Source organism: Eleutherodactylus coqui, chromosome 2 (genome assembly GCF_035609145.1).
Source record: "Eleutherodactylus coqui strain aEleCoq1 chromosome 2, aEleCoq1.hap1, whole genome shotgun sequence".
In the NCBI taxonomy this organism is placed as follows: domain Eukaryota; kingdom Metazoa; phylum Chordata; class Amphibia; order Anura; family Eleutherodactylidae; genus Eleutherodactylus; species Eleutherodactylus coqui.
In genome coordinates this window covers 120,919,632-120,947,217 of record NC_089838.1, presented here as the reverse complement: position 1 = coordinate 120,947,217, position 27,586 = coordinate 120,919,632, and the positions used below count along the sequence as shown (strand labels likewise).

General features: G+C 41.5%; 1 protein-coding gene across 1 annotated transcript in view; it reads right to left on the bottom strand.

The window, feature by feature from the left end:
* The window catches only part of LOC136610023 (dynein axonemal heavy chain 3-like), a 1,175,415-nt gene that overhangs the window by 20,707 nt on the left and 1,127,122 nt on the right, over positions 1-27,586 (bottom strand). Inside the window, exons 76-80 of the mRNA XM_066589293.1 lie at positions 16,538-16,675; positions 10,130-10,390; positions 8,053-8,145; positions 6,098-6,196; positions 1,925-2,107 (exon numbers count right to left, since the gene is read on the bottom strand). Of these exons, the coding sequence (XP_066445390.1) occupies positions 1,925-2,107; positions 6,098-6,196; positions 8,053-8,145; positions 10,130-10,390; positions 16,538-16,675 (774 nt within the window). The remainder of the gene's footprint in view (positions 1-1,924; positions 2,108-6,097; positions 6,197-8,052; positions 8,146-10,129; positions 10,391-16,537; positions 16,676-27,586) is intronic.

The following is a 27,586-nucleotide window of genomic DNA, read 5'->3' as shown; positions in this document are numbered from 1 at the left end:
ATAATTGCAGCAGGTGAACCTGGTTTGCTGCTGAACCAAAGGAATTATTTCTGAATTGGTTAAAGAAGTTGCAAAATCACAGTCAGAACTGCATTGATATCTTAGGTGATTATGTAGAATAGCTGTGAAATTCAAATTTTATTGTTGTGTGTCAATTTTTTGTGGTCAAAGCCAAGGACTTATCAGTAATCCCCCATATACAGTAGTTTGGCTATTAAAATAAATTGTAGCTGACGAAACCTAAGATCACTTGTAGTTATTTTAATTTCTTAATTTTTATGGCATTTTCTCAATTTACATGGAGCGATGACAGCTCAAAGATCGCTCAAACGACAGTTTGAGTGACAGCTTTGAGCGATCATTTTGCATAAACTACTCAGCTACTTAAGAGCAGTTAAGTGTGCAAATCAAGCTTTAGATGAAAGGAGTTAATAGCCCGAGGGCTCTTATCTGCTTTCAGTTCTTTTGTTCTCCAGCGGGAAACAACGCTATCAGCACTCCCCATGGAGAACTGTTGATAAGGCTGAATGAAGATTTTTAGGTTGGACTGAATTTAACGATCAGCTAGCAGTGCACAAGAAGTGCACAAAGGTGCACGAATCGCTCAAACGATCGCTTTTTAGCAATTTTTGAGCGATCATCGTTCCGTGTAAATGGGCCTTAAGGTGAGAATCTAACTCTACAGCTAGGTGCACACAGTTGTAACTTCAGTTGTGCCCAATGGACGTGGTTAAAACTCGCATAAGACAACATACCCCACCCATCTGTATGCTGTTTAATATACAAGGACAATCCACATTCGCTGGCATTGCATGTCCTATTTCTTGTCCATGAAACGTACAGAAATAGGACATACTACAAATCTATTCACACAGGCTAGGGTTCTGTATTAAAAAAAAAATCCATGTGTATAGCCTTATAGGCTATAATAGAGCCACGTGCTGCCCATGGAATAACACGGACGGCATACAGCCGAAAAATACAGAGGTATGCCTCTACCCTTACAGCTACCCTTCCCTATCTGCGGGAGGGACAGCAGAAAGTCCAGAAAGAACTTTTCATGTAGTGCCATCTTTCCACTGAAGATGGGAGTAGGGTAGGCTTATTCTGGGAATCATTGGTTTTCTCAGCTGGTGAGTCTCCACTAATCTGACTTTATTATGTCTCTTTATTATTTTCCAGTACCTGCCCTTACAGCGGTCAATATTTTGGAATTATTTGATAGCTTGTCTGCTGCTGAAAGATATTTTTATTTTTTCTGAAAAATCTGTAAAAAAATGTCATTTGTAATCTAAAATTCCATTTAACCCAGCGGGGTATTATAGAAGAACTCCTACAGTTATCAGGAATATTCTCAATATTACCATTATGTTAAACAATTGCTATTTTTTACAATTTCTTGCTCATTTATATTCAAAACTTTAAAATATAACAACAGTGTTATTCAAACATAATTACAATAAAATACCCTTTTAGCTACTCGATGAGTTTTCTCCCCTAAAGCACAATGATAAAAACATGGCTACATTTCCTAGTAGGCTTCTCTTTAGAACACATATGTTATGTATAAGTTAAACACTTTTTTTCTAACACTGAATTATGAGCTAGTTTCCATTTCTTTTAGGGTAATATAGATCCTACCGTATATTTTTTTAAATATCTATTCGTGAAGATAAGAAACGGCAGGCCCTTTGATACAAAAAGAGGTAACAATATGTGTTTAAAACATAATTACCAAGTAGATATGACTGGTGTCAGGGGAATATGAAATGAGGAAGCTGAAGTGTGAAAAAGATTCTTTGCAATGTGGAGACTGAAAGATGAGTAATGAGAATCCTAATACACTATGACAGCACTTGCATATTAATCCCTATGGGTGAGCCATATTTTAAGACACATTTACTATAGCGCACAAATGACTTACTTTACCAACAATCATGCTATTGAACAAATCATCAAGTTCATTGGACATCACAGATAGACCAGAAATGGCTTTGTTTAAATCCTGCAAACTCATCCGGATGGTGGAGGTCAAGCGGTTAAATCTTAATAACTCATGAACCAGCACAGTGTTCATAGATTCTGTGTACTGAGTCGGATATAGTCTCTGGAAGAAGAAAATAAAACATCAAGTTATTTAGAAAGGTTTTAAAGGTGCCCTAAACGTCCACCATACAAAGTACATACAGCACAACCATAGCAATAATCAATATATCCTATCTTTAGTTTGGTACAAGCTATGCTTGATTGTGTGCTTTGTACTGGTAATAACAGTAACCCAAAACTCTGACCCTAGTCTACCAAATTAACTTTACCTTGTAGGTTATTTCTTTGTCTTGTTGGGTATAAAAACTCACTTGTTTTCTTAACAGATTAACTACTGAGATCTAGACCCATGTAAGCCATTTCCAGAGAGATTCTAAGAATCCTTGTACATTGTAGCGCAAAATGTCCATTCTACTATGGAATATAGTAATAAAGTCGGAGTTTTTGCACTATGTAGCACTGGCGTAACTATAGGGGATGCAGTGGCATGCGGGCCCAGGAGCCTTAGGGGGCCCATAATGCCCCTCTTCTCCATATAGGGAGCCTAGTACTATGAATAAAGCATTATAGTTGGGTGGCCTATTACAGGTTTTGCATTAGGTCCCAGGAGCTTTAGGTTACACCGCTGCATTAAGGGGTTATGAGAAGTTGGGGGGCCCCAAGATAAACTTTTGCACCTGGACCCATAAGCCTTTACTTATGCCCCTGCTATGTAGTATATACAAAAGGTGTCAAAAAACAATTCTGTTATCATTACTATACAGGGTCTAGTCAAAAGACTGATCCAGCACTACTATACATTTCAATACTGATGTCCTAAATTAAAAATAACTATAGTGTACTTGAATAGGAAGACATGAATGGGCTACACAATAATATGGCACCCAGGCCTTTCGTATTTTTCCATGATACCATTTAATGTAACATATAATTTACTGGAAAACATAAAAATTCTAAATGGAGTGAAATGGAAAAAGCACCCACAATTCTGCCATCTTAGGAAAGAGGTCCTGTTTTCAGAGCGTACACACTGTGATAACATTATTCTATGGGTCAGTATGATCACAATTACACCAAATTTATCTAGTTTTACTTTTGCTGTACCACTTTTAAAAAATAAAATATCTTTTGAAAAAAATAATATTGTTACCATGCGGTGGTTGCTGGTCCTCCCCTGGTGGCGGTGTGCGGGGTCCCGCGGTTGGGGCGCGTCCCCACGGCTTGTTGTCCAGCTGCCGAGGGCGCGAGTGCCTGGCCAGCATGGGTGGCGTGGTGCTGGTGGCGCGCAGTTCCGTGCACGCGCACACCGTGAGTGCAGCTGCCGTGCACGAGCTCTTTTTTATTGTGTTCTGTTGGGAGTTGGCTGTCTCCCTCTCTCCCCCCCTGGGCGGAGGTTTTGTTTAAAGGTCGGACAGAGACTGGCAATCAATGCCAGTTATTAGTTTTCCTCAGTGTGCTAGCTAGTCTGCCTCGGTTGGTCTCCTGCTTCTGTCATCTTGTCTGCTATACATTGCTATTATCCGACAGACTTTTCCATCAGCATCAGTTCTGCTTAGTATTGTTCGTGTTGGTTATTTACATCTGCCTTTTCTGTCGGTATTCTACCCTTTCCATCCAGGTACGCCAGCGTCCCTTTTCAGTCCCTAGTGAGAGTAGGGATCGCCGCCCAGTTGCCCAGGCACTGGGGTTGTGGGTGAGATCTAGGGTACCCGGACTGGTTGATCAAGGGTAGCATACTGTAACAAATATTATTTTCTGCCACCATGTTCTGCTAGCAGTAACTTTTTAATTTTTTCATCAATATAGTTATGTGAGGGCTCATTTTTTGAAGGACATCCTGTGGTTTCTACTGGTATAGTTCGAAAGTTTGTGTGACTTTTTGATCACTTTGTTATATTTTTTCTTGGAGATGGCATAACCAAAAAATGCGCAATTCTACCTTTGTGTATTTTTTTTTGCTGATGACATTTACAGTGGGGGGTAAATAATGTGTTACTTTGATAGATCGGACCTTTATGGATGCAGAAATACCAAATATGCTTTTAGAGTTTTATTTTAAATATGGGAAAGGGGAGGTCAAATTTTTGCTTCCTTTATCTTTTGCCAATAACTTATCTTTTAAATTTTTTTTACATTTTTTTAATCCCCACGGGGGACTTGAACTTGCAATCATTTAATCGTTCATACAATATAATGTAATACCACAATATTACTTTATATTGCATTTTGACATTTCTTAATGGTGGGCATTCAGAAGGACACCAACTACCATGATAACCATTTGGGACCCTCAAACAATGGTTGGGGAATTTAAATGCTGCTGTTAGAATTGACAGTGGCATTTAGAGTGTTAACAGTCTCGATCAGCATTAGCGCTGATCACAGCTGTTGCCGGTGGGTGTCGGCTATTGCAGATAGCCAGCAGAACCTTGCATGGAGTGAGATCGGCTCGTGATCCTACACCTTATGAATCCCGCACACCGAGGACATAAATATACACCCTGTGTGTTAAGGTATATGTAGAGAGAGAGAGAGTGCATAATGCTATTTAAGGCCTTAGTCAGACAGGCGTTTTTTCGCACGATTTGCGCATGCGCATGCGTCCGGCGATTTTATAAAACCATTGCTTTGCAATGGTATCGGACACATGAGCGCTCTTTATGCGCTCGTCCGATAAATTATAGAACAGAAATCGCAGATCGCACCTATCTGCGATCTGCGATTCCTGTTCTCTTCTCTATATGCGCTCAATGGGGCCGGCGGCAGCAGCGCCGACCCCATTGAGAACATATAGTAGACAAATTATTCTCCTCTGCCACAGCTGTAACAGCTGTGGCAGAGAAGAATGATGTTTGCCCACTGAATTCAATGGAGCCGGCAATACAGCCGGCTCCATTGAAAGCAATGGGATGCCGGCGATCGCGGGATGAATTTTCGGGAAGGGCTTAAATATATAAGCCCTTCCCTGCAATTCATCTAGAAATGTGTAAAAGTTAAAAAAAAAAAATATACTCACCCGGTCCCGGCAGATGGAGTTCAGCCGCGGCCGGCGGCAGTTCTCTGAACTGCTCTCTGTAGTATTCAGCATCCGGGGATTTAAAATCCCCGCCTGCTGAAAGAGCTGCCTCGGATTGGTCACAGCCTGACCAATCAGAGGCAGCTCTCACTCACCCATTCATGAATGGGTGAGTGAGTGCTGCCTCTGATTGGCTCAGCGCAGGGACCAATCAGGGGCAGCTCTCACTCACACCCATTCATGAATTCATGAATGGGTGTGAGTGAGAGCTGCCTCTGATTGGCCAGGCTGTGACCAATCAGAGGCAGCTCATTCAGCAGGCAGGGATTTTAAATCCACGGCTGCTGAATACTACAGAGAGCAGTTCAGAGAACTGCCGCCGGCCGCGGCTGAACTCTGTCTGCCGGGACCGGGTGAGTATATATATTTTTTTTATTTTTACACATTTCTGGATGAATTGCAGGGAAGGGCTTATATATTTAAGCCCTTCCCGAAAATTCATCCCGCGATCGCCCGCAGCGCATTGCTTTCAATGGAGCCGGCTGTATTGCCGGCTCCATTGAATTCAATGCGCTGGACAGCTCCGGCCCATTTCTATTGAAATGCGGCTAGGAGCAGTATTTTCGAGCGATTTTTCGGCCCCGGTCACGCGATTTGCGGATGCGCATCCATCATGCGATCCGGAAATCGCGGGAAAAAACGCCCGTGTGACTAAGGCCTAAAAGAGAACCTATAGACTACAGATAAATAGGTGACTTGTATGAATTAGCATTTGTAACAAACTGATCTGTATGAAAGTGTTGATCATTAAAATTATTAAGATTTATATAGAAGTCCCCCACAATGTTGCAATTATATTTGGAACTATATCATTTATACCATAAACGAACTTCTCACTGGTACAGTTTTAAATGTCACAACTATACTGTTATAGGTACCAATAAAATATGTTAATGGGAGAAAATCTGGGTCCAGAATTTACTGTTTCATTACAATAATATTTCTAACAAATCGGCCAGGAAACATAACTTGTACCTTGACTTCTCCTACATTAAAATCCTCTGGTATTTTTGACAGAATGTCAACTGTAAGTTCCTGAACAACTTCAGATGTTGATTTTCCACCTCCACTTGTCTAGACAGTAGACAGATGACATTACAAAGTTACATAAAGATAACACTTTGTAACATACTCAGCCAAAACAATGTGGGTATGAAGCAAAATAGTTCATGAAAATAGGAAAACTTTTTAACAATTTGACAGGCCTATCAAGTAAAGAAGTCAGGAAAATCATAGTGTATTAAAGTCAGCACATTTCTTTTTAAAAAGCCGAAGATCAAATACTGAATATTTAATGTATTAAAATTGAGCAAACATCACGCAACTGTTGCTATACTGTTGAAATAATCAAAAGTTGCAGTGGATCTCAAGTCTTAACTCTTTATGGCTTCCATAGAGATACAAGTGGTCTATACTGTACTGTTTTATGCCTCTGACGTCATACAAAGTTTTATTTTTTGGTTGGATTCGACAGAACTCTATTAGACTCTAGATTGCTTCTATAGCCTGTCTCGAAAAGAGAATGCAGCCAATAGCATTGGCATTGAGTGTATCACGGGGGATTGGTCACATGTGATAAAAAGCACTACTGCCGATCATGTGACAGTCTCTGTAGGAGAGCCATTGGATATCCACTCACTCCAATAAACAAGATAGCAGACAATATCTCCATATATTCAATGACTGACAAAGCCTGTACAGCAGTGCATGGAGGTTATATGGGTCCAGACTATTGAGCCATTCAAACCCTGTGCACTCTTGTACAAACTCTGTGTTCTTTAACATGAGCACTTACAGTTGCTTCTAATAGAAAAATAGGTATATATAGATTCATTTTGTAAATACAGCACATTATATAACTAAACTGGAAGTATGTGCTAACAGGTCTACTTCAAGAAGGTTATATAGCTGTTGTACTAATCGACTAACAAACTTTGCATATAATTATGCACTGTTCACATAGGGCATACAAATGAATGGGATGTTCAAAATCTCAATCACACCATGCAGAATAACACCTGTGCAGTTTTCAGAGCTTGCTACAAATCCTCATTGCAAAATCTAAAATTTATGGTTAAATACATATCAACTGCTTACCGTCTGTTGACGGCGTGCAGCAGAGGTCCCGAGTATGCAGCAACGTCTTTTGATTTTGCCCCTTTAACCCATTGCAATCCAATTTTAAATTCAGGGTTTCCTAGAGGGTTTTCTCTTTCTGACATTTTACAATGGCGCCATCTGCTGGCTAGAGCCAGTACTGCGGTAAGGGACATGCTGGAGAGGCCCCCGACAACAGAGCGGCCAGTAATATACAGTAAGAATACCCTGCCGGACGTCTTCCGACATCAGAGCTGTACAGCTTTCAATCAGAATGTCTGAAGACATGAGACAGTGGATTGGAAAGGGTTAAAGATCCTGATGTCCCACCAGCATAGCAGAGCTGCTGGGTCTTAGCAGACCCATATCAGTTTTGTCAGTGACTAATGTCATGACAGTAGAACTGTTTTCCCCTGTAACTGTTTTGTTATAAAACATATAATGTTACTATCAATTAGGGCGGTTTTAGAACTGCATTGCGGGTTCCGCTTTACTGATGCGTTCCGGGAGCAGGAAAGGGGATCCTTGTGACTCCATGTTAGGATATTGAATATAATGAGGTCTGTTGCTCAGCTACCCAGCTTTTAGCTGGAAGTAAAAGCTATTTTTTCCCGGTATTTTGTGCCGGATCTGCAGTGGAACCTCCGACCAGAGGTTCCAACGCTGATGTGAAGCCACCCTTAATATTCTTGCAACGACCAGAGGTTCCAACGACGCTGTGAAACCACCCTTGTTATTCTTGCACGCACTGGCTACATGCCAATAGAATGATAAGGGTCTTTGGTACAACCTTTAATTATGTTATTAAATAGAAACTGCAATATATCTGTTACCTGTTTTGGTAAAGTTGTAAGAATTCCATCAAATAATTCTATAGTCTCCTTCTGTTCCCTGGTGATATTTCCATTCACGTGGAGTCCAAATACCTACATAAAGCAACCGTTTACTGAGACATTGATTCAATAGAGGCATTCAAGATCAGGTTTTTGCTGAGTATTCCCAAATTAGTAAAAGGCTACTATTAGCCACATATATATAAAAAAAAACAATACACACCCTTGTGTTAACATGTCAATAAGAAACAAGAGAAAACTAAAAAAGCAGCTCAAAACCTTTTAGTTTATAGTTGTGCTTAGAATATTTATACATTCATTAGGAAAACTAAGTACACCGTCTTTATTCTATGGTTTTATGTATTGGGATATAATAAAAACATCTGGTCCTTAGAAAGTCTCAAAATTAGGTAAAATGCAACCTCAAATGAACAGTAACACATGACAAATTACACCGTGTATTTATTTATGTAACAAAAACTAGGCCAAAATGCAGAAGCAGTGTGTGAAAAAATTAAATTCAGCCCATAAATCAGTAGTTTGTAAAACCTCCTTTAGTCACAATAACTTGAAGTAATTGTTTTCTGTGTGACTTTATCTCTCTCATCATTCTGGTGAAATTTTGGCCTACTTTTACTTAGTGTTGTTTCAGTTCATTGAAGTTTGTGGACTATTGTGGACATTACTTTTGTTCAAACTGGCCATATATTTTCAACCACACTGAGCAGAGGACAAATCATTTTTCATTGGATGAATATTGTTCTTTCACTGTGTAAATAGTCTTGATGGAATGAACATCCATATAATGGCCAACTGTCCCATATACAGTGAAGTATTAGCAACTATCAGATGAAAATGATAAACATGGCCAACTTCTTTCCATATAATGATAGTCATTGGCCCACTGAAACATACATTTGTTGTTAACCTTTACCAGATGGGCGATCGTTTTGGTTGAGATTGTCTATTTTGATCAACTTCACACTAGTTTGTATGGCCACCTTAAGGGGATTTGGATAAAGTAAAAGCAAAAATGACTAATTATTTGATTTACTGCATATATTATGGTTAGAAGAATACTGATGAGTCACATTTTGAAATTGCGTTTATTTGACTACTGTTAGGTCATATAGGAAACTTTTGGAGTTTCCAAAGTGAGCTAAGTTTGGTTCAGTAGAAAAGCATGAAGTCTGGCTCTTTTGACTGTAATACAGACCCTAAAATGCATTTGTATGATGTATACACATCTGAAAACAGCCTATCAGTAGCCACGTATATGAGCTGTGTGAGATAAAAAGATATATTTATTTCAGAATGTAGCTTGCAACATTACAAAAATACAGGGTGGGTCATGGAAAATTAGCCTGGCAACACACTCTTATAAAAGTTTATGTCTAAATAAAAAATGTTGTTGCCCATAGCAGCTAATCACAGCACCGCTTTCATTTCACCTCAGCAGTTTAAGAAATGAAAGCTGTGCTGTGATTGGTTGTTATGTGCAACAAGGACAAATTTTCTTTCAGACAGCTTTCATAAGAATGTGGTGCCGGGCTACTTTTCCGTGGTCTACCCTGTATGATAATACTCATCTGGAATACTGTATCCAGTTCTGGGCACCCCAATTTATAAAAGACATTGACAAACTGGGATAAGTTTGGAGAGGAGTTACCAAGATGGTGAGTGGTCTGCAAATCATGTCCTATGAGGAACGGTTCAAGGATCAGGGAATGTTTAGCTTGCAAAAAAGAAGGCGGAGAGGAGACTTAATAGCTGTCTAAAAATATCTGAGGGGCTGTCACAGTGCAGAGGGATCATCCCTATTCTCATTTGTACAAGGAAAGACTAGAAGCAATGGGATGAAACTGAAAGGAGAAGCAGATTAGATATTAGACTCTACCATTCTATGGTAATACTAATGAGAATTTAACATTATTAAATGGGTGCTGAATCATGAATGGGTGTATATAGAATGTGTAGGTATGGGTCAATATTGATTAATAACAGTAAGCTTATTACTATAACAAATAAATGGCAATGTCACTTGACATCTATTAAGGTTCATTGTTAGACCCCATACCTCTGGATCAGCATTGAGGGGTAGGCTTTTTATGTATTCCATATAGCTGTCATGGGTACTGCTCTTTGGAGCAAAGTATTTTCCACTGGGAGAAAAGGTATAATGGTCTTCAGTAATTACAGCTTCACAAAGAAATATGTTTAGCAAGCTTAGAAGAAGACGTCTGTCGTGTTCATCTGTTACTCTTCCTCCATAGTTGCATTCCCCAGTTAGATAAATGATGGCATCAAAAGGGGTTGTGTTGTAATCATTGAGGAACCTCTAAAAGATGTAAGATATAAATTCATCTTAAATACTTAATCTGAAATATAGCATAATATGACATACATTCTCCTAACTGAAGATACTGTATTAGAAATTGTTTAATAAGGGCAGCACACATTTACCATCTGCATATTCCTATGATTTTAGTTGCTGTGGTTTATTTGGACCAATATGGAGATGTTTTATAAATCATACTCTGTCATACAATGGAAAATATGCAAATGGTTGAACTTTATGGGCTATTACATTTTAAAAGTTATGCTACAATTTGTGGTCAGTGTAAACGATCCCTAAGTGATCACGACATTATGAACACCTACTCAATAGCAGGCTGTTCCACCTTTTTGGGCAATCATGGCTTTCAGACATCAGGGAACAGATTCCACAAGGTACCGAATATCCTCCATACTCAACTCAACCCATGCAACTGCAGTAGATACACCAGTTGGTGCACATTTTGCGGATAAGTGGGAGCAAAACTCTCACCCCTTTCCAGAATATCTCAAACATGTTCAATGGAGTTATAGTCCGGTGAATCTGGTGGCAAAGGAAGTGTGAAGAATTCATTGTCATGTTCTTCCAAACACTTCCTAGTGATATACGCTTGATTCAAGGAGTGTTGACCTTTTTAAAGATGGCACTGTGTTTGGGGAAGACTTCGTGAAGATATAGATGCAGATGTAGTGTTCACCAGTCATGGATTATGGTATTATGACCAATGGTCCTAAACTATACCAGCAATACGCTCTCCAGACTATGACATTGCAACCACATTTAACACTATGGCCATGTGACAAAACATTGTACTTGGTGCGCCAGTCATCTGATGTCTCATAAGATATATAGCGAAAACAAAGCTAAATAATATTCCAAAGTCGAAATTCACTTTAAGGCAAATTTAACACAATTTTAAGTCAATGTTTGTGATAAATATTTAGAAAGACAAATATGGACACTGCTTATAGTTCACTATTAGAGATGAGCGAATGTACTCGTTAAGGGTGATTTCGCAATCAAGCATCGCTATTTTCGAGTACCTGGCTACTCGGGTGAAAAGATTCGGGGGCGCCGGGGGTGAGCGGGGGGTTGCAGAGGCAAGTGGGGGGGAGAGAGAGTTCCCCCCTGTTCCCCACTACTACCCCCCCCCCCCCCCAGCTCCACCACGCCGCCCCCCGGCGCCCCCCAAATCTTTTCACCCGAGTAGCCAGGTACTCGAAAATAGCGATGCTGGATTGCGAAATAGCCCTAAACGAGCACGTTCGCTCATCTCTATTCACTATTTATCTAATATTATTTTAGCTAAAAAATATCAGGATCTACATTAAAACGTTGTAAGCCTGACTTAAAGGGGTATGCTTGTGATTTGAAGTGAAAGTTATATGCTTCATAAAGTGGAGGTCAGCAAAAAAGATACTGGAGTTCAGTTTGATGATTTAGATGAATGTTTGGAATAATTGCAATGAGTGGAAATGTTAGGGACATTTTTGAAACTTTTACTCAGTCTCTGGAATACCCCTTTAACCCCCTCAGTGGCAGGTTTATTATTATTACCATGTCATGCCTCACAGGGAAGGTTTTTAAATGAGCGTGCAATGCAATAAAAACCCAGAAAGATTTCAGATGACAGCTCAGTGCTCTGCGAATTTCAGCACCGGAGCTGTCCACGGAAATCTTCCGGGGTTTAACTGCATGGTCAGTGCAGCAAGCCCCGGAGATTTTCCGGGTGTTCTACTAAGAGGGTTAAAGAATACTGTAAAGTAGGGAACTGCAGCAATAGAAAGCGACTAGCAAAACTTTTGTTTTTCCAATTCCTCCATAAGGCCATGGTAGTTAAGTCCATTAACAGACGCAAACTGTTTTATAACAGCCTGTAGCCGTCCAGTGACGGATTACGTGCTGTTTATCTGTATTTTCTTGACACAGTTCCAAGGAAACTGAAGTGATTCTGATCCAATGTTACGTTAAGGAATCACCGTTTATGCAATTATGTAATGTATTCTTCATAATGTCTCCAAGGTAGCACTTCACTCTAAATCTGATTGGAAATAACTGCATAATAGTATTATTTGTCCTTTGTTCAAAATGTTCATTAAAATCATCTATTTACTCTGCTTAAGATCTTGTATAATTAGCACTTTACGGGTTATTGCACCTTAGTGACAGCAGCATTGCTTTAAGATTGAGTCAGTACATATACAGGCCATTGATCCTATTGTCTACTAGTTATTTTAATTAAATGATGCCTGTTTATGTGAACTGTTAGTTACTTTCGATTGTAGGGAAATTATAACACTTAATCATTTGTTACTATTGAAAGAAGCAGCATCTGATGTATGTCAATTAGAACCCAGGGTGGCTGTAGCCTGCTGTCCTGATATTACGCTTGTATAGATAGCTGTACATGTTTGTGCATGTATGTGTGTATATGTGTGTGTATGTGTGTATATATATATATATACACATATGATTCTTGTGTTGCAATTTTCTTACTTAGTGCAGCTGCTCTCTTCACCACTGGGTGGCAGTGTTTGACTGCAGATTTTTCCATTTATACATCATTTATTAAAAGTGTTGATAGTTGGATGCATAAATGGATGGATGGATAGATAGATCAATTTTATGAGGCATATCCGCCTTTGTGATGATCTCTTGTGGTGTGTTTACACATTGCGGAAATGTTGCAGATTTGTTGTCGAATTTTCGCAGTAGATTTACAGCAAAACTGCAGGTTAGAGTTACAGTACAGCTACAGCTGAGTATCCACAGCAATTTTTTCCTCTACATGTGAACAGGTTTTGCTTTAATCCTATTTACTTTAAGGGCTACTTCAAATGGACATATTTGCGCACACAAAAATTGCGTGCCCAATACGCAGAGAATAGAACCTATTGATTTCAATGGGTTTGTTCACGTTTCCTTTTTTTTTTGCATGCACATTTCTTGAACATGCTCTATTTTGTGCACATTTGTGCACCCCTGAGCCCCACAAAAGTCCCCACAGGAGGGTGTGCAAATGTGCCTGCAATATGCAAGGGAATGTTTGAAATACAGCACAAAAACGCAGGCAAAAGAGCGCATTGGGAACTCATTAGGCTAAATAGCCTTTTGTGCATGCCTATGAACAGGCCCTGCATGCACAAAAACGTACAGTACATTGCACAGACATGCATGCAAATCAACCTAGTGCATAGCGCAAACATGTTGGGTATACATCTGGGTTTACACTGTGCTGGTATGTATACTCAGCCTTTTCATCTCGGGGTTCCATCTGAATTGCCAAAAATCGTATTCAGAATCCTGAATGGAACCATTGGCTTTAATTCATACGGACCAAAGTCGCACCATTTGCCCTCCATTTCACCAGACCTCTGTTTACTTTTGTTATTTGGATGACAGAATAGAGTGGTTGACTACACTATTCCATCCTGCAAAAATAATGGAAACTAATAGAAACTTGGTGAAGCAGAGACCAAACTTTGTTCTCAGTTTAAAGGGGTTGTCCCGCGGCAGCAAGTGGGTCTATACACTTCTGTATGGCCATATTAATGCACTTTGTAATGTACATTGTGCATTAATTATGAGCCATACAGAAGTTATAAAAAGTTTTTTACTTACCTGCTCCGTTGCTAGCGTCCTCGTTCCCATGGAGCCGACTAATTTTCGCCCTCCGATGGCCAAATTAGCCGCGCTTGCGCAGTCCGGGTCTTCTGCTCTCTTCAATGGAGCCGCTCGTGCAGAATGCCGGCTCCGTGTAGCTCCGCCCCGTCACGTGCCGATTCCAGCCAATCAGGAGGCTGGAATCGGCAATGGACTGCACAGAAGAGCTGCGGTCCACGGAGGGAGCAGACCCCGGCGGCCATCTTCAGCAGGTAAGTATGAAGACGCCGGACCGCCGGGATTCAGGTAAGCACTCTCCGTTTGTTTTTTTTAACCCCTGCATCGGGGTTGTCTCGCGCCGAACGGGGGGGGGGGGGGGGGGGTTAAAAAAAAAAAAAACCCGTTTCGGCGCGGGACAACCCCTTTAACTAATTGATATCACGGTTTGTGTTTGAGGCTTCATCTGAATACTTTTTTCAACAATTTAGGGCTTAAACAGATGGGTGTGATTTTGTCCCTTTATGCATTATGTATGCATTACTGGATGAAACAAAACCATTGATTGTACATCAAAGGCACCTATAGAAGTCTATAGGAAGTGCACAAATGCACACTCAAAATGCATGCAAATGCGCAATTCCATGAAAAAAAGAGGGCATCTGGACCTCATTAGGCTAAATAGCCTTTTAAACCATGAAAGGGATGTGTCGCATGTATAAACTGGCCCTGCGTGCTCACAAAGTACAGTACTATGCTCAGCAACCTCTTTCATTGCAGAAGTGGAAGACTCAGTCTTTGCTAGAATCTAAGCAACAAAGGCCTCTGAGTGCATATAACTAGAAAAGACTGGTCCACATAGGAAACTTTTAGATGGGCCCCTAGCCAACTCTGACCCCCCCAACATAAATATATAGGGTAGCTTCACTACCAGTTCCCCTCCTGATACATTGAAAGGGGTGAAATCTGTGATGAAAGACAAATTGACGTGGTGCGGACTTTAAAATCCAGGTCAATTTCCATGTTGAAAAATTGCGCAGCATGTTGGTGAGATTTATAAAGTGTCATCCATGTACCTACTATTATAATGCACTGTGGATTTTATCTGCGCAAATCCGCAGGTAAAATCCACAGCATTTCTGGTACGTGTGGGCTTACTCTCACAGCTGGCACCTGTACGCACATATATGTGATTATGCTGGTGCAAAAAAAGAGGACCTGCCCTATCTTGTGCATATCAAAGAGCCCCATAGAAGCCTATGGGAGGTCCGCACATGCACATCTGCTGCCATGGGTATGCGCGAAACACAGCGCATTCCCATGATCACACGTGGAAAAAAATCTAGCACTATTTTCCCCTAGAACTTATTAGGCCAGGCTCACATGACTGTATTGGAATGGCGTATTCCCCAAGCTCTGAACCCTTGTGAGATACGCGGTAGCTCGCAGGCAGTCAACTACATTGCCTTACTCAATTGCGTGTAAGAATTGCGTAATCCGCAGGTGCAAAATAGTGCGCAGCATGTTCTAGTTTGCCATGTATACGTGAGATAGAACCAATTGTTCTCTATTGTTACATATATACATGCGATACTCAAGAGAATGGCACATGGCCTGCAGGTATGCATGTCATCGCTAAGCGACGGTGTGGGAAATCTAAAGTACAAACCAAAACAGGTGAGTACGCAGTCATGCACAGTATAATTTTGCGGCCATACACAAGGTCGGTTTTACGCTTACGACCGTGTGAGCCTGGTCCTAGGGGTGTGATTGTGCACTGTGCGCAGTAAACCATGCTCTGTGGACACAAAAAGAACAGTGGAGTACACCAACCCCCCAAAAAAAAGACTTGTTCACGGCGCTGAGTCGCATGCAATTGCGCATATGTCCATGTGGAGGAGCCGTTTTCTGCAGTTTTCCCATTTGATTTTTTCTGTATTCTAAGTGAATAGTTCCGTTTTCAAATCGTGTTGAATGATCGTCGGGGCTTCTCCTTTGTAAGAATCTTTGTCTTCACATAGCTGTCAAGCACGGAGTTACCAGAATGTAGCAGCAGTATTTATATCACACCTTTTGAGGTACTCCTAGCGATTCCCAACGACTTACTTTACTCCTTTTCTATCTACTTGATGTGAAATCCTTTTCTTGTGCTTCCAGGAATTTCAAAATAGCTCAAGAAAAACTACAAGTTACCCTTCCCTGCCCATCTTGATGACTGCCTGGCAACTGTAGGAAAATCTTCCCCGTTCCAAGACTTCAGCATCTCCAGGCCCCGAGGGGTTAATAAACCTCCCTGCCTGATGTCTGCCATATAGAAATAACCACTCATAAAGCCCCCCCTCATCTTGATGCTTCTGTATCACCCTACTGCGTTTCTGTATGTCGGCTGCAGGACCACTGTGACACCTACACGGATGCTCACAGTATATAGCGCAGCACAAAGTACATAGAGGGATCGGTTGATCAGGACACTTTTTTTATTTGTAGCCAACATTACAAACAATGCAATGCCTAATTTTATAGTCTGTAGCAGGGACTGGCACACATTACCTGGAGCTGCTTGGCACTGATTTTTAAGTCTGAGTCATTGAATTCATAGGGTATGTTCCAACCAAGAGATCCATATGTGCGCCTTTCTTGAATGAGTGCATGGAAAAAACATAATCCAAATAAAAGCTTCTTAAAGACCTAAGGAGAAAAAAAAATACATCTGCTAATTGGAAATTGGAAAAATCATAGTGTTTGATGATTACTATTGAGGACAATATAGAAACAAGTTGTTTGCATTAAAGAGAACTTGTCACCAGCTATTGGCGCCATAAACTAAGTTCTGGTGCTATTGGACCTGGAATGTACTTTTTATACTCACCTGTCACCTTGGAGCCAGCGGACTTACCTCTGCTGCTGTGTGCGCACACTCCCATAGAGAAGAGTGTGTGCTGCACCATCTTTGTTCTCTATGGGAGTGTGCATGCACAGCTGTTGAGATAAGTCTGCTGGATTTGGCTTCCGCTGTTGGCAGCGCGGGAATGAGATGCTGGCTGAGTATTAAAACAACATCACTGGACTCCTCGGAACCTGGTCTACAAGCAACATAACTTAGTGTATGGTGCTCATAGGCGCTGACAGGTTCCCTGTAATAAAGCCTTGCATAGGGAATCTATCATTAGAAAATGACATATTTAAATAGTTTTTATGTCATTTTTTAAAAATGATTTTTCTTTATTTTTTCAAGCAATTATCTATGTTAAAAAAAATCCTATTATATTGCAGTTTTCACATTAAGCAGTAAATGTTCTGAAGCAGTCATCTCATTATCATCACAGGCATGGATACAATGAAAGCTAATACCCATATATAAATAATAAAGAATTCACCAGTCACAATTGATGATGGTCACTGCTCACCTCCTCCCCCTCCCTGCACGAGTTACAGTGCATATTTTAAGGTGCTTTTACACTGAATGATTATCGTTTGGCTTCCCATGATCTAGCGATTAGAATTCGGTGTAAGTGCATGCACAGAATGAACAAGGAACATGAAGTTGTTCACTCCTTGTACGTTGTTCAGTTTCTGCATGTTGAAATCTAAACAACGAATCGTTCCGTGTAAACAGGCAGTTGTTCATTTATGAATGACTGCCTGCTCTCTGTAATTCCCCCAACAGATCGTCTCGTGTAAAAGCACCCTAAAACGGTCTCTCATAAATGTAAATGAGTCCCTTTCTGTTCATTGTGTCTATGGCCCAAAAGGTTTCTGTATAGAACAAGAAGTGTTGGCCTATTATCAGGCCTAGAGGCCAAAGTCAAGATTGCAAGATATTAGTCAGCATATGGTATGTACTGTATGTGTTTTCCTAAACTGCGATTTTCTCGCCGCGTGAAACCACCCTAAGGCTACAACCATACGTAGCAGATTTTCTACTGCTGAAAATCTGCTGCAATTTTGCTGCTATTCCGCATCAAAATCTGCATGCAACACGGATGTTGTCCTCATTTGAAGAGTAAAATCCACCCATATACTGGCAAGCGTGATGGCATTCAATGACTTCATTCACTTTTCCTTTTCTCGTGCGTGCAAAAAAATAGAACATGCTCTATTTTGTCTGCATGCGCACACCAAAGGGCCCCATAGAAGTCTTTTCTGCTTCTTCTAGCAGCTGAAGGTGGCTGAAAAGAGATCTATAGAAAGTAGCCAAAAAGAGGCCTCATGCCCACGGCCGGGTTGGAATCTGCCTACGAAATATCACAGCACAATCAGACCCAGAACCCCCCAGAGACCCTATATCACCTCTTGGGATCCGCCACGAGTGTCTCGCCCAGCGAGTCACACTTGCACAGTGCAGCGCATGACACGCCAGCATTGGGCTGTGATACAAATTCTCGCGGTACTTCTGCAGTGCCCACTGCGTGGAATATCGCGGGACGGACGGCTTCCATTGACTGCAATGGAAGCTGTCCGCGTGATTTTCCGTACAGAATAGAACATGCTGTGATTCTCCCCCACGAGCAGAAAATCACTCTTGATTTCCGCTCGTAGGCAGGAGAGAATTGTTTACCGCAGCATGTCTATGGACGGACATTGCTGTGGAATTCGCGGTGGCTGTCTGACCCAGGAGGCGGTTGGCTGGAAGAAGTCTCTGACACGTTCCACCTCCATTCCCTGAGCAATTATCACTCCTGGGTGAAAGCACTCCTCCCATAAAAAGACCCAAAGTTCTCCTCTGCTCTGTCTTTTCCTGAATGTTCTATCAGCTAATTTAGGACCTCAACAACCTTGTGTCATAAATTAGTTGATAAAAGGTTCATGATAGAAGAGATAAGCCTGAAAACCAAGCAGTCTGTCCAGCCTTAACAGAATCATTTCCCCTGTGCCTCCTGCTAGGATGCTACAGCTTTCATTGTTTTGTAATATAGTGTAGTAATTACTGCTCTGCTTGCATCGTCTATCTGTGCATTCATTACTATATATAGAAACACATCTATTTCTACCATGCCCGATATAGCACACATCTATCTACATATTCTCTTCCATACAAGCCAGGATTCTGCAGGCTAATGTTCAAAAGAAAACAAGAAGTCTGACGTGACCTTAGTGCAGAATAAAACTTGACTGTTAGAGTTGGGAGTAAGGAGCATTTTTTTTTCCGGAAAATCTCATATAGAGCTTAACTTCTCCGAAACCCACTGTTCTTTTATTATTCTGGGAGATCTTAATGCTATTGCAAAGGTCACTCAGTGTGCGAGAATTCTTAGCTTTCCTGTCTGCAGAAATCACTTGAGGGGGGAAGTAACTGAGAGCTGTGAACAACCTAGTTACATTATATGTATGCATTGTCTTGGTAGATGTAGTTAACGCTGGCAAATATAGCGTAAGCTTGTGCTTTCATCTGTAGCTTGAGCTTGCGCATGAATATAATTATAGTATATATATATATATATATATATATATATGTGTGTATATATATATGAATACATATATATGTGTGTTTGCCACGTACATTCACAATTAACACCAAGTAGCAAAGTGCAAAGACCTGCAGAGGAATTGTAATTGCGTTGATAGATAGATATATCAAGATTATCTCTCTAATGAGGAATTAGAAGATATTTTGAATACCTAAAACATAGTTGTGAATATGCAGAGTATTGCACAGTGAAACACATGACTGCTCACACTAGCTTCAAGACTTCCATTCTTAAAGGATCTATGATGGATCTATATTTAGTGGTGGGAAGATAATGGATCCTGAACTCGAGGATTCATGAAGTTTCTATTTTCCTGCTTGTGTTTACTATTAGGCTATGTTCATACTGTACATCCTTTTACTTATTCCCAACATGCATATTTGACACAGCGGTTGGCCCGCACAAGTTTATATGACTAGAAATGTATTGCCTAAGGCCCCCTGTCCACGGCAGTGATTTCGCCGGCGTTAAATTTGCCGGCAAATCACGCCCGCTGAAGCTTTCCATAGCGTTGCTATGGAAAGCGCCAGCCCCGTGTCCACGAGTGGAGAATCATTGCGATTCTCTGCTCGTGGACGGAAATTTGCAGCATGCTATGAATTGCCCCGCTTCTCCGCGGTCAGCCTATGTGACAGATAGGCTGACCTGTGGAGAACCGTCTGCAGGCTCCTGCTCCCGGGCGGCAGCTCCCGTGGCTGAGATTTGCCGCAGGATACCGCAACGCCCGTGGACAGGGGGCCTTAAACCCACGTCAATATTTGCTAGCCACCTCAGTTGGACCACAGCAGTTTATGTCCACACATTCTAAATTGAGAAATATTGGGTGGCAAATTATGGGGTCCTTTTTCTCCTACTGCCCCTCATGAAAATGAAAAATTTAGGAGTGAAACATTTAAGAGTGAAATAGCCCACCTTCTTTTCTGAATCTCTCTGTGCATCTAACATAGTAACATAGTATGTTAGGCCAAAGACATATGTCCGTCTAGGTCAGCCTGTTACTCCCCCCGAATGTTGATCCAGAGGAAGGAAATAGAAACACTCAATGATGTAGAAGTCATTTTCCCTCATTTAAGGGAAAAAATTCCTTCCTGACTCCAAGTCTGGCAATTGGAAACCTTCCTTGGATCAACAAGCCTTCTGAAGTAATTAGTGACTATAACATGTAATATTGTAATGCTCAAGAAAGGAGTCCAGGCCCCTCTTAAACTTTTTTTATTGAATTTGTCATCACCACGTCTTCAGACAGAGAGTTCTATAGTCTCACTGCTCTTACAGTAAAGAACCCCCTTCTATGTTGGTGTAGAAACCTTCTTTCCTCTAGACGTAGGAGATGCCCATCCTTACAGTCACAGTCCTTGGTATAAATAGATGATGGCAGCGATCTTTGTATTGTCCCCTGATATATTTACACATAGTTATTAGGTCATCCCTCAGCCATCTTTTTTCTAAACTAAATAATCCCAATTTTGATACCCTCTCTGGGTATTGTAGTCCGCCCATTCCATTTATTACTTTAGTTGCCCGCCTTGGAAACCATTGAAGCTTTGATATATCCTTTTTGAGTACCAATGCCCGAAACTGTACATAATATTCCATGTGTGGTCTGACCAGTGACTTGTAAAGAGGAAGAACAATATTCTTATCATGTGCCCCTATATCTCTTTTTGATTCACCCTATCATCCCATTTTGCCTTGGCAGCAGCTGGCTGACACTGGTTGCTCCAGTTAAGTTTACAATTAACTAGGATCCCCAAATCCTTTTCCATGTCAGTTTTGCCCAGTGGTTTCCCATTTATCGTGTAATGGTGACATCACTTTCAATTCCATGGGTGACACCATCTTTGTGGGCGGAGTTACCAGGATCAGCCCACTGTATCCTGATAGGGGGAGGGGCTAACGGCGTGGGGCAGCCGGCCCAACATTCTTACATCAGTATTTTTATCATGGTGAGTGAAAGCCTTTTGGGCGCTGTATTTTAGGGGGGGGGAGATGGTTTTGAATCGTTATGCTGAGGAGAAGGGAGGTAGGAGGGTGGGTGGTATACCGTGATGAATGGCGTCTTCTCCTCAGCATAACGATTCAAAACCATCTCCCCCCCCTAAAATACAGCGCCCCAAAGGCTTTCACTCCCCATGATAAAAATACTGATGTAAGAATGTTGGGCCGGCTGCCCCACGCCATTAGCCCCTCCCCCTATCAGGATACAGTGGGCTGATCCTGGTAACTCCACCCACAAAGATGGCGTCACCCATGGAATTGAAAGTGATACGTGCTTTCCCATAAATGTGAGTATGTTTTGTATGATTTTTTAATGTACTGGCTGACGGCGAGCAAATCATGTACGTACAGACGCCGCTATGCCGTGTGCATGCGGCCTTAAACCTCATTTGCCTCTTTTACGCCCAATCCCCCAATTTATTCAGATCCATTTGCAACCACATTCTATCTTCTCTTGTGTTAATTACTTTCCATAATTTTGTATCCTCTTTAAATATTGATATTTTACTGTGCAATCCTTCTACCAGGTCATTAATAAATATATTAAAAGGAATAGGGCCCAGTAATGCCCCTGTGGTACCCCAGTAGTAATGGTGATCCAATCGGAGTATGTACCGTTAAGTACCACCCTGTGCTTTCTATCACTGACCAGTTACACACATTCTCACCCAGACCAAGCAGTCTCATTTTATATACCAACCTTTTATTTGCCACAGTATCAAACGCTTTGAAAAACACTTACCTCCTCATTGAAGCTGATCAGATTTTTTTGACAGGGACAACGCCTGATAAACGCATGCTGATACGGAGTTATACTATTTGCCTTGAAGTCCTCTAGGATAGCATCTCTTAGAAACCCTTCAAACATTTTACCCACAATAGAAGTAAGACTTCTAGAAATCTTCCCCTCTAGCACAGCTGCACTCTCCCCATTGAGGCGCAGCCCGTCTCTACAGTAGAACCTGTAGCCAACAGTAAAGTCAGCTTAGTTCAGCAGGAATCCAAACTCCTTCTTCCTACACCAACTCGTGAGTCACTTATTTACCTCCCTAATCTCCTTCTGCCTTTCTGGTGTGGCACGTGGTACAGGTAGTATTTCAGAAAATACTACTTTGGAGGTCCTCATCCTAAGCTTACATCCTAGTACCCTGTAACCATTTTTAAGCATTCTTCACCTACTTCTAACTTTGTCCTTGGTGCCAATGTGTACCATGACCTCTAGGTCCTCATTAGCTTCTCCCAGTAATCTGTCAACTTGGTCTAGGATGTATCAAACTTGTTCAATAATTCTGATCTTTGGGACAGATTGCGAAGTCTGTCCCCCTAATAATTGAGCCTCCTACTACTTGCCTAGGCTGCCCTGTGCTACTATTCCCTTGCTTATTGGAGCAGACATCCCCCTGACGGTCAAAGGTCATGTCGTGCTGCAACAGTGCTAATCCTGTAATGGCATTCCCCTCATCTGCCAACTTTGCAAACTTGTTGGGATGTCCGTTCAGGACTAGCCTCTCTGAATCTCTTCCCTCTACCCTTTCCTCTAACTGTCACCCAGCTAGTTACCTGATCATTCTGCACTTATATACTACCATCCACCACCACATCTGCCCCAGCGAGTGCCTGTTCAGTGAGAAGAAAACCCATTTCAAGGTTGGCAGTGGATCTCAGTGTTGCAAGCCATGCATTTAGATGTAGGATCTGGGATTCCAAATGCGCAACACACTAACATTTCATGCAGCAGTATGCACCCTCGAATTACTGTTTAAGAACTGTATACATGGCATAAGGTGTACACTGGATGGCATTGTCAATAATGGAGCACATTCTAAATGGGGATCATACAGATAGATTAGATGAAAGTAATATATGCAAAATAGATAAGCAGTAAAAAAAAATACAAGTGACTCTTCCAAAGCCCCTAAATCTAAAGTCACTAATCTCAAGTCACACACTTAAGAAAGAGCACACTTAGAATACAGTATGCAGACTCACTTATGATTGCTTTATATAGCTCTTATCTGTAAAGCTCCTGCTCCTCCTCTGTTTACAAAGTGTTCATGTCCACTTATGGGGCTTTTTTTGGATTTAAGTAGCAAATCGTGGGCTCCTTTTTTGCTATTATTCCCCATGAAAATTAAAAACTATATATTGTATAAAAAATGTAATTTTTCATTTTTATGGCCAAAAATTATACAAAGCACGTGAAGGGGTCAAAACGCTCATTATGCACCTTGATGAATTTCTTTAGGGGTCTAGCTTCCAAAACAAGGTCCCTTTTGGGGATTTTCTACTTTACTGGTATCTTAGGGGCTCTGCAAATCGGACATGGTGTCTGAAAATTAATTCAATAAATTCTGCCCTCTTACTGTTACGGACAGCGATTGTGGAGCAACTGTGCTAACCAACTGCTTTGACTTTGGGCTAAACCTGAGGGCATAATCCTGGTGGTTCCGTGGCCTTCATCCTGTAACCCCTGTACAGGAATCTGGTCTATACTGTAGAGAACGACCAGGTCGCTACCTCCTGCAGTAGTCCCGGTGCGGTTGTCAGCTGACCCCTGAGAGTCAGAAGCACCGCTACAAGGCACTGTGAAACAGGCAGCACTGCAAACAGGATCTGGTGGCAGACAAATGTATACATATACAGGTACAGTACAAGAGCAGACAATAAGTCATAGACAGGATCTAGCAGCAGACAAACATATGCAGAGATTTAAGTACAGGATGTACAGGATATAATGCCTCAACTGTTTTGGTGGGCATCTAATGAGGGGCAAAAACCCTGAGACAGCCTTTCTGTACATAGCCTTTTCATTCTGGAGAAGACTGTGGCTTTGGTTTATATTCTCAGTCATGTTACAAGGCCTATAAGATTGACTATAGGAAAGTTACCTTCTAATAGGTGATGCTGCTGAAGCATTGTAACATCTCCATTTGCATACCAAATTTCCCAGAAGAGAATGCTCGGCCTTTGAAGTCTCCTCCCACCTACTTGTAGTCTCCACAAGGAGAAACTGTACCCCTCCTGATCAAAATTTGAAAAATGCTGTTATAAGCCTTGTAATATCCTGATATAATAAGAGGTTTAAAAAAAAATGATGCCAACATAAAACAGAGATATGCTAAATCTTATTAACTATTTTGCATGATATGGCTATCTATTTTAGGGTGCATTCACACGGACGACAGTGAGTTGTGCCTGACATTCTTGTTTACAACTGACATTGCACAGCAAACAGACACCCCGCCCATGTACTGTGTGGGAGACCGCACATCTGCATGTTCTATTCTTGTGTGAGACTTGCCCGAAAATAGAAAATGCTATGATTTTTCTGTCTCGCAGCATTACTGGGAGAGGAAAAAAAAATTAAAAAGTTAACAGAGCCCTTGCAAATAATAGGATATATTTTCATGCGAGTTTTGTGTGTCTGTCAATGCACAGTTTTCTCGATCATGTGAATGCACCCTTAGGGCATTTTATGTGGCGTTACCCCAGGGCTATTAGGTTCTATTGAATCTAATAGCTCAATGTCCACATTGCGGAATTCCACCATGCAATTCTGCAGCATGAAACAAACCGCAGCATGTTCTAATTGCCGCGTAAAAAAAAAAACGTGCAGCCAGCTTCCATTATAGTCAATGGAAACTGGACGTCACGCTATACTTCCACTGTAGCACAGTGGGAGTATCGGTAAAAACGCATCCCCGCCCACCGCCGGCCATGTTATCCCGCACATCACGCGCTGTACTGCGTATGCACGCCAGCTCGAGGGACGGGAACAGCACGGCGGATCCGGGAGGTGAGTATGAGGGTTTTGGGGGGCGCTGTGGCAGACTCTGCTGTGATATTCCGATAACAGACTCCACCACGGCCGTGGGCATGAGGCCTTAGAAGGAGAAAATTTCAATGTTTGAAAAATGCAAAATTCTCCAAATGTTTGCAAATTCTTTTCTAACCAAATGCAAAATGTATTAATTACAATTTAGCCTTACAGAGTAAAAAGCGTTACGTAAAACAAATATCTCAGAATCAATTGGATAAGTAAAGCAAGTTAGTCCTACATAAAGTGCCGCATATTGGATTACTAGAGAACTGAATCCATCTAATGACGAATACCAGCGGAGCCTGACGGAAACCTTTGACTAAAATGAGTTCCGTCATTGTGTCTGCCATTTGTTGTGGTATTTAGAAGATAGTTGCTAGAACATTTCTCTCTCTGAACTATCATATCTTCATGGGATTAGCACCAAATTTACCTGACTGGGACATGTCTTAAGAAAGCTAACAATGCCTAAGACACTTTTCTATTTTGTCTTTCAAAAGAAGCATTATTTTGGTATATGCCCTATTTTACAACATTCTATAGTATTAGGGTGTATTCCAATGTACACTTCCGACTGAAACCTCTGATGCATGCCACTATATGGGCCCATAGTAGAATATGTCGCCCATAGGCTCCCATGTTAAAAAAGTATTCCATACAATACATTTTGTGTTTTTGTGGGATGTATCTGTATAGAATAGTGTAATTTTTGTGGGATGCCTCTGTATAGACTACTATTCTGTGGAGTCAAAAAAGACATACTAACATATGCCTAAAGGTCAATTTAGTATAGTTATGCTGATCATATGCATCAGGTGCTTTCCCAATGCATATGCTGAATGTACACTGCAAAGATGCAACAGGGCTCTCCCCTGTTACTAATTTTGAGCAAGTATTGCGCAAGCACTGTTATACACGAATACACATGTGTTTGATCTTTTTTTTGCAAGATTCTGGTTGTCGGTGAGATGGAAGGATAAAGAGGTTCTCGGATTCTCTCCTGAGATTCCGTAGAGGGGGGATGTTATAAAAAGGAGCACATAAAACAGGAAGTGTGTGATGCAGCAAAGTTTCTGAAGAAGTTAGGCTGACAAGCTGACAGTTCCTGCTGGACTGTTGGAGCAGATGCCAATGGCAAATTAGACCAGCCTGCTAAAACGCTGTGGCGACTTAAGAACTGTGGAAAGAAAGAGGGATATACGACGCTGAGTCCCGCTGTACAGTTGTTTGCTTAGTGACTCTGCTGAGAACCTGTTTCCCAAGCACTGACCCTGGTACCAGAACCCATACAAGTACCTTCAGCGTTAAGCTGTACCATTGCCATTCATTTGTTACGTTCTTCCGTGTCAACCCAGCGTGAGGGTCATCATGTGGTCAAGATCCCTGACATCATCCTTTCATAAGCTGGCAATCAAGAATCCTTGCTCCTGGGACTTTTTCCGCCAACATGCCACCAAATGATACAAGCTCCAGGTACGTCCATAGGTCATTATCACCCTTAAACCAGCTCCCCCTGGACCTGGTTGGCTTAGGGTCCGCTTACACCAAACGATATATAGTTTGAACGAGAGAAAGATGTCAGAGTTTGCTTGGGCAGCCCCTTTATACAAGCAGATACATCGTTGACTCATTCAGTCATTCACAATCATTGTACAAGTGAATGGGTACAACTAAATGATCGGTATTTAAAACGAACGATTAGTGAACGAGCCAAGGATGGTTCTTATGTTTGCATAAAATGAACGATGAACGAAGAGCGATCAATTTGTCGTTTATTGTTGGCTGCGTTGCCACTGAATGACTGTTGTTCATTTTCGCTTGTTTCAACAATTTTTTTGAACGATAATCGTTACGTGTAAAAGGCCATTTAGCGTGTAAAGCTCACAAAGACATTGCAAATACACCCTTAGGCTTCATGTAAACTTGTTGAACAGATACATAATACGGGGATACTGTAGGGTCATGTGCCTCCACTTTTATATGAAGGGGCAGGAATAAAGATGAGCGAGTATACTCGCTAAAGGCAATTGATCGAGCGAGCATTGCCCTTAGCGAGTACCTGCCTGCTCGAGACGAAAGGTTTGGGTGCCGGCGTGGGGGAGCGGTGAGTAGCGGCAGTCAGCAGGAGGGAGAGGGAGATCTCCCCTCCATTCCGCCCCACTCTCCCCCGCAGCTCCCTGCCTGCCGTCGGCACCCGAACCTTTTGCCTCGAGCGGGCAGGTACTCGCTAAAGGCAATGTTCGCTCGATCAATTGCCTTTAGCGAGTATACTCGCTCATCTCTAGACAGGAAGTTTGCCTTATGGACTCTGTG